The sequence below is a fragment of the Numida meleagris genome, chromosome 5 (genome assembly GCF_002078875.1).
Source record: "Numida meleagris isolate 19003 breed g44 Domestic line chromosome 5, NumMel1.0, whole genome shotgun sequence".
In the NCBI taxonomy this organism is placed as follows: domain Eukaryota; kingdom Metazoa; phylum Chordata; class Aves; order Galliformes; family Numididae; genus Numida; species Numida meleagris.
Genome location: NC_034413.1, coordinates 62,189,936 through 62,202,938, shown reverse-complemented (window position 1 = coordinate 62,202,938; position 13,003 = coordinate 62,189,936). Strand labels below are relative to the sequence as shown.

At 42.4% G+C, this 13,003-nt stretch overlaps 1 protein-coding gene across 10 annotated transcripts in view; it reads right to left on the bottom strand.

Annotated features, from left to right (window-relative positions):
• KALRN (kalirin RhoGEF kinase) overlaps positions 1-13,003 on the bottom strand; it is a 459,310-nt gene that overhangs the window by 31,006 nt on the left and 415,301 nt on the right. For 8 of the 10 annotated variants that reach the window (XM_021400212.1, XM_021400213.1, XM_021400214.1 and 5 more), the window contains 10 exons: positions 11,874-11,969; positions 10,537-10,667; positions 7,677-7,743; positions 6,381-6,484; positions 4,996-5,065; positions 4,469-4,555; positions 3,621-3,713; positions 2,549-2,599; positions 2,169-2,246; positions 1,092-1,277 (listed from right to left, as the gene is read on the bottom strand). In XM_021400212.1, the coding sequence (XP_021255887.1) occupies positions 1,092-1,277; positions 2,169-2,246; positions 2,549-2,599; positions 3,621-3,713; positions 4,469-4,555; positions 4,996-5,065; positions 6,381-6,484; positions 7,677-7,743; positions 10,537-10,667; positions 11,874-11,969 (963 nt within the window). The remainder of the gene's footprint in view (positions 1-1,091; positions 1,278-2,168; positions 2,247-2,548; positions 2,600-3,620; positions 3,714-4,468; positions 4,556-4,995; positions 5,066-6,380; positions 6,485-7,676; positions 7,744-10,536; positions 10,668-11,873; positions 11,970-13,003) is intronic. The other 2 variants (XM_021400217.1, XM_021400219.1) reach the window with 1 other exon arrangement.

The window sequence follows — 13,003 nt, the reverse complement described above, 5'->3', positions numbered from 1 at the left end:
CTCATCTAAATCAAGATTATTGTTTATTTGTAAACTTTAAGTTTTTCCTTTCTAGCTTATTACTTGGCTGAAAACTCTACAGAACACTGACTTGCAAATGGATATGCTTTTCAGTAAATGCTGCAGTTTCTGTCTGCCAAGAAGATGCCTATTATCTTTTATAACAGGTTATACGGTTAATATGCATTATTTTACCTGACACTGTTCTCTTCTGTTTCATACTAATGTATCATTTAAAATTTAGAGCAAATACAATGCATTCTCCCACATTTTGTTTTAAATGCACTTTGGGAAGGAAGTCAGTTCCAGACTGGTTTCTCAGCTTTGAATGATGAAGACATTCAGATGAACCTGTGACTTTGCTCTTTTACAGCTACAGCAAAGGCTGCTTTACTGAAAGAAGTGGAGCATTCAACCTCAGCTACATTCCAGAGGTGAATTCTGCCTTTGTTGAACAAACATAGAAACCCTTGAAAAAACAATAAACATGTTTTCCCATATTACTTTCAGTTTTTACTTCTAATCCCAGTCCCAAACTCTGGAAAGATCATTTTAAAATTAAATCAATTTCTTAAAGCTTTCTGAATAGTTTAGCTAGTTTTGTAATTCCTTAGCTACATTTTTATTTCTGTGGGTATTTTTGATGGGTTTTGAAATAGTTTCTATCACATGCAACATTCACATTTGTACCAAGAGTCCCGCCCCATTAGGAGCGGTATTTCCAGTAATGTCACATCCAGTGACTTACAGTTAGGCTTAAGATGAGGGTTTTGTTTCCTCCACCTTTTACGATCATGCTTAAAAGCAACTATTATATACTCACTTTTCCTAATGCAGGCTTTGTAGCCGTATTTGCTAACCCAGACCTATGTGTGACAGAGGACCTTCCCAGTAAATTTAGATGCTCGGTGGTTTATTTCAAGACATTGGTCTTAAATGGCTTCTGATCTACTGTAAACTCAATGCCAATGTTTTCTACAAATTGTTGTCCACCTATGACAGGACAGAGGGGTCTCACAGTGCAGAAAATTGGTGAGACTTCTCTATGTGACAATCAAACAAAATACGCATCTCCCACTCTTATTTCTTACCTTTATGCTTTTCTTGAACATGTAGCCCGGTGTTAAAGATCCTTTCCTAAGCAGCTCGCTGAAGATAACTATCTGCTCAAAGAGAAACACCCTACGTTCCTTTGGTCGAGACTGAACTCCGGAGTCCTGCTCTGTCACGTAGAAGGTGTCCTGCTGCAGCAGCTTGCCCTGGGCCGTCAGCTTGCCCTGAGGAGCAGAGCCAAGGCACCAATGTTACAAATCCTGGCCCTGCATGGTCCCATGAGATGATCTTCTATACTTTGTGCAGTCCAAGTTTCCCAAGCAGCACTGAATTTATGTTGAAGTATATACCCTCTAATTTATCTTTTAAATCAGGAACTCAGTATAAGGAAAATAACACAAGGTGTTATTTTTTTAACTGTCATTTCCACTGTATATGCATGTAAAACCAAAAGCAAGTTGATGCTTTTTTTGTACTTAATTTCAAACACTGTTCTCATTATGTGGTTTGCTGTTGTAGTGCCTCGTATCTACTCTAGTCATGTGTTCTCCTCCCCCCTCAAGCAAGGAATCGGACACAACATCTCAGGACATGTAGTACAGGATGTATGTTTGCAGGAATGCTATGATGTATAACAAGGTATGAGAAACTGGTCTTTGGAAATAAGACCTCTCTCATCAGGTCTGCCAAAGACTACACCATTTCAGTTACAACCCCCAGGTTGTAGCCTGTGGCGTTATAACTCACAAGTCCCCTTCTGGATGTGCCATGCTAGGAGGGAGCTGTTGAGATGTTAGTGCTCAGTGACCTTACTAACAGGCAGAGCAGTCTGGTTCAATGTTTATTTTGCTCTGACAGCACAGATAAGAAGTCTAATTCAGGCTTGCAGAAGCTTTTACAGATCTCGCCTTTTGAAGAAACACCACCTTTATTGTTACAAGTTTCGAATGACAGGTATATCACCTCCACCTTTGAAACCTCACCAAAGCATGCAGCTCACCACTGGAGAAGGACAATCACCAGATAAATAGCTTGAGGTGGGGCTGATTGTGGAGACAATCACAGAAAGACAAAGCACCTTTCCTAGCCCGGCTGTTATTACAAGCAGAACGTACCTCAAAGCCTTGGAGGCGACCCAGGTTCATCATATCATTGCAACGTTTTGGTACAAGGCACATTAACTCAACTGCTTTCTGTTAAGGAGAACAAAGGTTGCATTGGTAAAGGGTCCCTAAAAGCAAAGTGCCAAATAATGAACTTCAGCAGCATGATCACTGCTAGATGGTATTCACAGCAAAGTCCTCGTGTACTTGACATTTACGGTAATGTCTAAAAGAGGACTGTGCCTTCATTTTTTACTTCTGGCTTGATCTAAAGAGAAATACCACATTTAGAATATCAGCAGGACTTTCAGCTATTGTCAAATACCGCAGTTTGCATTTCTCCATATAAAGGGCCTTATTGCAGCACCGCTATCCAGGCCATGAAAACGTACCTCTATTTCAGAGCACTCCAGACCAGCTTTTTCACTGTACCTCAGGAAGTCCTGGAGAAAGCAGAAACGTTTGCATTAAGGCACTTCAGAAAGAGAAAAGAGAAGACGCCAGTTTTAAAAAAGAAGAAGCACATTTATCCAGTGATTTCTGATAAATTCATGTTTAGAAGTTACTTTATATAATACCCATTTTTATAGATATGGAAAAGGCATGTGGATGGTTGCTGAAAACACCACAAAAAAAAAATAGGCAAAGCTAGGATTAGCCCTTGGGAATGCTGACTTGGTCCCTGGCTTAAGCCACGAGACCACAGACACTTGAAGATTTTTTCTTTTCCTTTGGGCATTTCAGGGAACGTGCTGCTGTCTCTTTACAAGTGTGCAATTACCAAACTGTAGGCTGACGGCAGCCTGCTTGAGATTCATTCAAAACAGAGGAGAAACCACCTCAGAGCCCCGGTACTGCTGGAGATGACAGAGCATGGTTCAGACATGCCTAATTTTGGATATTACCTTGAGACACCTAGGCATGGATTTTCAGAAATGCTGAGTGATTGGCATTGTGGGAGAAGTCAGCAGAAGCCATAGCAGTCAGACTTGGGAAAAAAATTACCATGGACTCCCTAGATTTTCAGACCAGAATATTGTGGAAATATTCAGAAGAGAGATACATTCAGAAATGAAAGCTGCAGTGTTTAATTAGAAGAATATCATTCAGCACCAAAGAATGGCTTTGTTTGCACTCTTCCATGCATATGTTGCAATTTCCAAAGTTTGATTGCGAGTTTGCTCTGAAATTTCAGAAGATGAAAAGTCCTATTTGAAGTTTACAGAAATATTCCAACAGAAAATAAGAAAAGTCTCTGATCATCATCAGTTACAACCAGCTCCCACAGATGGGGCCCTCCTGCTCTCTGGGTATCTTTCACAGGACTCAACACTGTATAAACCCATATATAAACACTCTTTCTTCCTAATCTGATGAAGTTATTCCTCAGTTAAAACTAAGGCTGATTCAAAATGACAGCATCCAAGATGCAGAACCAAGTCCAAACCGCATCTTTCCACTCACCTTGAGAAGAAGCTGATATTTAGTTATTCTCTGGATGGGTTTGATCAGAAAGTCACTGATGGTCAGCCGCTGGTTTATTTCCTGTTGAACCTCCTAAAGATTGAGAATTAAAAAACAATTGCAAACAAGCACAGAGTAAAGCAGAGAACATGATAAAATGTCTCCGTGGAGACTTACTTCTACAGAAAGCTGATCTGTTCTTAATCTTTTGTTTGCGAGAGTGAATTTCAGAGGATTTAAAAGTCTGGCATGTCCTATCTAGGCAGGGACTGGGTAGAAGTCATGACCGAGCTGGAAGATATTTGGAAGCATAAGATTCCTTCCTCCCTTAGAGCTCTCTCCACTGCAGCAGGGATTTGCTCACAAACAAGTCCTACAGAACACGCCTTGTGCCCTTGGGTGAAACAAAACAGCTTTCTGTACTTAAACAAGCTTCTGTCACATTACCATCTAAGATATTATGTGTGTCTAGTCCCAAAGACTTCTTGAAACAGACAAAGTTATTGGAGGTTTATGAGAGGCACCACCCAGCTCCAATGACTTTTACCTCCTCCTCTGTAGATTACAGATCAAAAAGTCTGTTTTATTTATTTTGGACAGAATTCAACACAGTTGTGGCACTCTGAGGATAACAGACAGTAAGTACTGGATTAAGTAGTTATTAGAAATTAACGACATGAGAATTTGAGACAAACAGAAGAACATTTTTCCCCATAGCAGAGACTTCAGCCGCACTCACAATATCAACATCACCTGGAGTTTGTTTAAGACAAACCTCACAGGTTACAGCATAGTCTACTAAGACTCACAGATGTAGGTAGCAGTAATGTATAATGAGCCATGCTTACCTCAAAATATGCCTCATACTCAGCTACTATATATTCAGATCGTGGCTTGTTTTGGCAGTACACCACATACATGTGTAATCGCCGCTCCTGTGAAAGCAAGATGCACAGCAGCCTGGTGAGATATCGGCTGCTATCCTGTTCTGCTTTTAAAAGCTGGCAGAAAATTGCCTAGATGTTCTGTTTGGTCATCTTTATTTTTGGTTTAATCAAAGATTTACTGATATGGGAATGTAAATCGGCAGCTGGTTCTTTTCTCCACTTCTGCCCCTTCAGCAAGGGGAGGTTCCCCTGGGGGGCAGCCACTTAATTGAGAAATCAATTTCCCTCCCCCCCAAAATAAGAAGTCTACAAGAAGCTGATGATAAATGCTTGGGGAGAATCCTGAAGACAACTACAGGTTACTCTGTATACATATCAAGTTTTGAACGCCAAAGTATCAAGTCGACACAAGCAGATGTTTTGGGACAGGAGTCATCACACCCTAAATGATGAGTGGACTAAAAGATAGGTAACCAAATAAAACTTACATGTTTAATAAAAAGCTGTGCTAAACGGTCATGCTCCTGAAGACATTTTTCCAGTTCAGCCAGGAAAAAGCTGAAAGAAAGGATATCAACATTTCCAACATTTCAGAAGACTTTTTTAGGTCATCCCAGCAGCAAACCAGTCATCCATCAGTAATATATCAATGCAATTTTGGCTATGGTACTCAATAATAAATGAAAAGAGAAGCCTGGCTTCAGCCCTCAGTGGTGGCATTTCTAAAACTGGATGAGAGCTCTGAAGCATGGAGGTCTTATCTTGCAAACTATCCGCTCTTCTTTATTGTTACACTTACAGAGGTACAAATGTTTTTATACTGCCAACCATTATCTAACTGCATTCCTCCCTGAGAACTTATAAAGTACAACTCTTCTGTGTATCTAAACATTTGCGAAGACCCAAGTGACAATTTACAAGGAGTTCTCAGTTGCATGAGCAGATACAGAGTACTGGTCAACATGAAAGAGACACACAAGCTTCCACTTGAATAAACAGATCACTACTGGCATGCTCTATTTTACACTGTTTCTCAGTATCCTACTGTTAGTTATATTTGTAAACACAGCCTCTGTCTTGACCTGCACCTTTGGTAGGTGCCTGCTTGAATGCTTAAAAGTGACATAAATGCAGCTCAACCGAATTTTAGAAACACTGATGTTTTTCTAACGGGTAGGTAAACCCTGACAATCTCCTTTTCCATGATATTCCCTTTTCACTGCAGGATTTCTCTCCCAAATGCCTCCGTAGATTTGCTACAGTAGTCAAATGCAGAACATATGCCAGCAATGGTTTGATCCCAGGAAATCCCAGAGCCTCAAAAAAAGATGCAGGTTGAACATCTGTCCCAGCTAAACATCCCTATCACTGCCACCAGCTACAGCTCCTTCCATAACTCAGTCTTGTATGAAAGTTAAATTCCTCTGCATTTTAAACAGACTTCTCGACCTAGATACGCAGAACCAAAAATAGGGACTCTCTCTCTATGTGTGATAGAAAACTTGCATCATCACACTGAAACAATGAATGACACTGGTAAAAATATTCTGCTGCTGACACAAACTTAATATTTTGTGAATATTTTTCTGACATCTTTTTGTTTTATGCTTGCAAGAGCTGCTGTCAGAAGCGGACCATGTGAGAGGCACCCAAGGGATGTGTGATGGCAAGGACACCGTGATTCCTTGGTGAGGGAAATGTCCAGAGCAGAAGGAAAGACAGTGAGGCAAAGTCCTTAGGAAGTTGTGCCCTGAATGACCTGCTAATTATGTTCAATTAAAGGCAATTTAGATGTATGGATATGGCATACCCCAATCCTTCATGAACAAGTGGTTAGAAAGGAGCTTAAAAATGAACCAAACCAACAACTTACTCTTTGTGCCAGTCATAGATCTGGTGAATATTGCCAAACACTATCTTGTCTTTCCCTTTCATATCTTCAGAAACTCCCTTTTCTTCTATTCTCTTCATGAAGCCCTTAAGGATTAACGATCAGTGATTAGCAAAGGGTTCACTCGAAGGGGGAGCATAATTACACTCATTTTGTTCAAGCAAGTAAAAATTTAATGCCTTTTTTCTTTGAATATCTATTTATTCTGAATATCTGCAATAGTTCTACAAACCTTTATTAGATGTCATTGAAGTGACAAGTGCAATTAGAAGATAAAAATTAAACAAAAGCTTTATCATGCTCTTGGCTTCGCTGGTAAGAGGCAGAAGCCAGACTCTGCACAGACAGAATTTTTCTATTCATCACCATGAGTATTTTGTGGGAGCACAAAGCCACGCAGCAAGTTTAAAGAGTCACATGAATAGGATTTCTCACACCTCCTGAGAGTTTCTTTATAAGTCTTTGGAGCACTCTAGCCCTGTCAGCTCTGCCAGTGGAGCATGAGGTAAACAGAAGATAACACAAAGTTCTTCAAGTTTGGAAGCTCTTGAAAACTGCTGTTAGATGGGCTGATAATTCTCCTCGGACTAGTGAATGCCAGAAGCATTCCCAAAAGCCTACTTCAATCAAGTGCCTCCAGTGCTAAGTCCTTGCTGGGAATCAAACCAGAACATGCGTGTGGGTTGTCTCTGGCAGGTGATCCCTAGGGATGAGCCAGGCCTTTACAAGTTGAAGCTTACAAAACCATGACTGTTTTTGAAAAAATGGTGGAAAAAAACCCAAATTCTCTAACCATAATCCACTGGCCACACACACGCCTCAGAACAGATCCAAACCCAACCTCTGGGAAGGCACTCAAACACAGGACCATAGTCCAGGTGCAAACTCAAGGCAAGTGTTACCATTATGCAATAGTAATTTGAAGTGAGGCTCGCTGCACGACAGCAAGAATGGAACAAAAGAAATGGAAGGGGCATAAATTATTCTCCACCACTGCTCTCAGGGCTGCTCTGCAGCAGGAAGAGTTTGTCACAAGCAGGGTGGCCAAGAAAAACCTTTGCACACTCGAGTTGAAACCTAAAATACAAGATTTGTTAGATGGAAACAAAAACAGTTTCCAATGGCATTTCTTCTTGTTTCTGTCAACATGAGAAGGGGACCATGGAAGCAAAATAAAGCAGTTTGTTTCTCATGCGGTATTTTTTGTTTTTGCCACTTTTCAGCACGCTGTTGGTTAGTGGGAAAACATTTTGCACAGCAGGGTTTGCTTCAGCTCACCTCCACAACAGTTCCCAAGTCTTTGACGTAGTCTTTTTCAGTCTGGACCAGTTCATTTAAGACAAACCTAAATTAAAACAGAACATACATCTATTTGACCACGCTCCTGGATGTTACAGTTTGCTCCTTACCACGTATCACCTCCCAGCAAATATCCACCAGCATCCCAGGAGACGCAACCCGACTCACTCTTAGCTCAGTGGAATGAAAACGACAAAAAATGTCACATTTCAAGCCAGGGTAGTTTCAGCGCTCTTATCTAGATCATCTTTCCTTTGTTCCCTCTTTCATACCAGGTCCTTGGGCACAACAAGGTGTTTGTGCTTTGAATTACCCATCCCTGCCCTCCTCTCCTCCATGCAGCCGTCCGTTGGCAGTGGGGACATTTCCCAACCCATTTTGAAGCAAGGAGGAAAGGATTTCTTGCCCCAGCTCAGTTTTCATTTAGAAGTTTCGAACACTTGGAAAACAAATCCCCCCTCCTGCCTTAACACAGAGCTTAATCTGTCAGACTCAATAATCTTGTGGGTGTGCGGTGATTTACACTTATCTGATAATCCTGGGTAGGAGAGTTGGCTAATGAAGGCCTGGTGCACACAAACAGCACAAAACTAAAAAAAACCCTCCTTTTTATGTCAAACTGCCTAATCACATCATGTTCTTTTGAGGACAATTTCAAAAGTTACAGCTTGCTGCAGTTTTCCTCTCAATTACGCCAATACATGGATTTGGCACATGACAAATAAACTCCATCTGTGCTCAAGCTCGCTCTGGCAGCAACAAGGCTAACAAGATAGAGGAGTGCTTTCATGTCTAATATCTCTCCCCTCACATCCATCAGCAGGCCGGCCCACTTGAAGCGATAGGGCTAAGGGCGAACAGTGCTAAGATAAAAAGAAAAAAAGAAAACACAGGCTGGCTTTTGGCTCCAGCACAACAGCAGCCGAGGTGTCCTCTGCTTGGATGGAGCAGAGGAGATGCTTGGATGTGTGGTGGGGGGAGGTCAAGCAGCTCCTTCTTTGTGTAGGAGTGAAATCCAGCCCCCTGGGCAGAGGCCAAGGCTGGCAGTGGCGGTGCCAGATGCTTGTGCTCTCTGCAGCACCCTGCCAAGCTGCGTGCCCGGGTAGTAAACATGAGCAAGACAAAAGACTGCTCTTTGGCAAGGCAGCAGCATGCAGCCTGGACGAGCATGGCCCATTCCTCTGGCTGTAAGGGTACAGCTGGCCAAAGCCTGCTCTAAGAATGAAGGCAGGGGTAGCAGCCAGTGCTGCAGTGTTAGGTGGGCAGGTGTGAATCAAAGCTTGCTGTGTCAACCAGGTGTCTGCCAGGTGAACACACTAAACCTCGGCTGGTTTCCTAAAGCCTCTCTGGCGTGGGACTCTGAAGGCAGTCCCACACTTCAGGTTTCTACGATGTATGCTGCCAAAATGTTGAGTTCACTCAACTAATCTGATGACACAGAGCGAGGCCAGGCAGGCAGTTGTGTGTTGACTACACAACAGTAGTTAAAATGGCATTAAACACAACAAGGATAGAGCCCTCTCGCCTCTGAATAAGTTTCAGCATTTGGATATCTTGGTAACCCCACATTAAATCTGCACTGACCAACACTACTCAATAAGAGTACTGGACAGCAGGTGGTAGGTGGATGGTTGTACTCAATGGTCTTAGAGGTTTTTTCCAACCTTAATGATTCAAGGATTTTATGGTTCTATTAAGACCACTGTCTTGCTGCTCACAGAAATGCAGCAATCGGGGCTGATGGCTTCTTAGTGCCAAGGCTAACTGCTGACACATGTTGCCAGAGGCAGGAAATTAGTGCCCATGCCTGTGCAAGGATTCAACTGCTGTTTTGTGGGAAATGGGGGTCACAGCTCGAGTCTGGAGCTGCCTAATACAGTTACAGAATTAAACACAGTGAGAGACAGAGATACTGAGCACAGACACCAGGGAGCTGGAGAGGAGACAGATGTCTTGTGCTGAAAAACCACCAGCAGGTGCTCCCATACATCCTGGCATTTTGGAAATCTGGACGGAGGCAGCCGTGAATTACATGAAACACGCTGCCAGTCCCCCTGCCAGGAGCACTGCGAGTCAGAAACGCTCCTGTACTTACAGTGCGCTTACAGTGGCAAGGTCTCTGCCCTAAAACGCAACCTGAGTCATATCTCATGAATGAATGGCTACCAGAAAAAAGCAAGGGCTTGAAATAGCATCTGTCAGCCTGCACATGCATCGGAGGTAGGCTACAATGGTGATAAATGTTGAAGGCACAAGTATTATTTTTGTTGTATTTATGAAAGTGCATAGAGAACTTTAAAAAAACGACCTTCTTAAGCTGTCACCCTTTCTTTCCTCTCCCATCACCAGGAACAGAGGAGTTTCATTTCCGAAATGAAACGTTTTCTTCAAAAGCATTTTCCCACCACAAATGCCTCTGAATTCTGCCCCTTCCTTTGCTAGGGCAAAAGATCACTATCTCATTCAGAAAATCCTCGTGGGGCTCTCTGCACCCTTCCTCGAAGGTCAATATATCCCCGTTTGCGAGCTGATTTCACCTCTGGCAACTCTGTAATTAAGAAGTCAAACACCTCAGTAATTACAAGTGTAAATGCCCAGAGGCTCCTACAGTAACACGTATTTGCTATCTGGGGTAAAAGCTGTGCATTTTAAAGAGGAAATATGAGCTTCCTGGGTGCAAAAATGCTTTTCTGAAGTATTTTTTGCAGGCTAAGAAGAAACAGAAGCAGCAGAACAGTTTTACTCCCAGTTCCTGCTGACTACAAAGTATTCTTTCCATGCAGCTATGTGTCCTCGCTGGGTGCATATTTCAGAAGTAAGAACCAACAAGACAACTTACATCCTGCCTCTCATTGCTTTGGCTTTTTGTTCCTCTTCAAGGTTTCTTGGGGGAGTTGAAGGCGTCATTCCTTCATTCAAGCAGCCAGTGGCATCTTTTAAGCTGCCTCGGTAAGATCCTCCTTCAAGGGTCTAAAAAAAACCCAAAAAACGATAGAAAAAAACATTGTCCTTGAACTCCAGCATCAATGTTACCTTCTGTTTCAAGTCAATTCTGCAGTCAACAGTGCAGTTTAAAACCGAGCGGAACATTCATCAGTACTTTCCCATAGGACTTAGTGAGACACAACCAAACTGGTTTTAAGTTGATATAAACCCTCTTCCTCCAAACGAGGCATTAAACCAGAGATGTCCTTTTGCCAGAAGGCATAAGATGTTCCAGTAGCCCCAGGATGAGAAAACTCTTCCAAATTCTCTCAAAACAACCTGAAAACATCCCAGTGTCACAACCAGACCCAAGGTTAGGCTACACGTGGCCAGTCTTTCTCTGCCAAAGACTGAGTAAGAATTCCTAGCAGCAAAGTAAGACACAAAGTGAAACAAACAGATGGGTACACAGTAACATTCCACAGTGATTAAAGTTTCCCCCAAACTCCTGGAAAGTAATTGCAGTTGACCCAACAGTACACATGGGAGGGAGAGAAAAAGAATCCTCTGAAAATACATATAACCGGGTTAATGTAATACTTTTAATTTTTTTAGTCCCTTGATGGACTAAAACTATTCTGAGTAAATTTTTTGGGAATGTCCTTCTCAGTTTCCCATGCACTAAAGAGATCCTTCATCACTTACTCTAATGGAGCATCCTATGAATACAGACTACCCTCACATACCAACATCTCAATCAAGGAGGATGCCAAAACCCTCTGAAATGAGTCACTAGATAAAGTGGCTTGCACAGAGTTACTGTAGTTCAATAATCGCTGGTATCTTTTCTTTGTGTTGCTTTGACCCTCTCCATCTTTCCACTACACAGAAGGAAATAAACCTTTGTAGGCACATCATAACACTGCTTTAATCCTGCTTTGTTAATCAAGTGAAACTCCCTAAAAGCAAGCATTTATCTGATTTTAGAGGTCCTGGGGCATGTAGAAAAAGGAACAGCTTTTACATTAACATTTTGAATTGTTTGGGGGAAAACTTAAGAGAAGCCAATATATGAAACAGGATATCATTCCTCATCCAACAGACATGGGACCACACATGTAGAGTGAACAATATCGAAACAGGGTTAATAAAAGCACAGCAGATGAAGGTGGAAAGCAAGGAAACCAGAAACAGAGGCAGACTGTAAAGCCCTTCCTCAGAGCCATGTTGTTTTCACAGCGCTAAACTTACCAGCTTACTTTTGACCAACTGTTCTATTGCACTGACAAGATCCGCAGCAGTTGGGACATCGGAGGAGCTCTGCCGAGCAGCTAGCAAAGAAGAGGACTGCAAGACACCAGGTTGCAAAGGAAAAGTTAGCAGGATGAGAAGGGAGCAGGAAACCAGTGGTCAGTGAAGCAGCTTCTGAGACAGGAGAAAAATGAACGTAGAAGGGGAGCAGGAGGGTTAGAGAGCCACATGCATGGTCAAGTGAGAGAATTTTGCTGTATCAACAAGAACAGAATTGCCAAGTCTGGCTGCACATCCCTTTGCAGCATTTCCAGGGCCAGGAACCAGGGAGTGGCATCAAAGAACTGAAGTTCATTTGCAACCAGCTTACAATATTCTGAATGTCTGTTGGCTCCTCCTTCCATGGATACCTATGGTCTTATGTGTAGTCTCCAGAAAATTGATCTTCTTACTGCAGATGTAAGAAATTACCCCCTCCTCCATACACGCATATTGAATAAATGCAATAAGTGAAGGTACACATGGAATTACAGGTAATAGAGGCGAGAAAATCATTCCTCCCTCCTTCCTTCCCCAAAGATAATTGCAACTCCACATGAACTCACAATGACACCTCACACTGCAACTTCAGCCATCCAAAATCTGTATCTTCTCCCTCTCTGCAGTCAGTGGAGAGAAAATGCCCTTCTGTATCTCATCCATCCTAGGTACTCAGTGCACTCTTTGGAGATGCTGACTTATCCCCACTGACATCAGTTTCACTGATATATTTCTGTTTGTCAGTCACTGGATTTGATTTCAGGTGCCTGACATCATGTAATGTTTTTGGACATCTCCACATTCAGGCTGATAGCTGCCAGCTGCACAAACCTCCTGAAATGCCAAGACATCATCACGGTGATGCCAAAAACTTCTCCATGCCCAGTGAAGGCTGGCATCCTTGCCAAGTGCTCAGCTTCAGCGTCAGGTCTGTGCTCTAAATGGGGTGCCCTCTTCACCCCTTGGTCTTTGTCCTAAGAAACCTCAGTCTGCAAAACAGTACTCTGATGATAGCTATGGGAATTGGTGTTTACTGGTATTTGTTATCTCACCTGTATGTATGTTTATGCTGAACTAACTCCTAGCACTGA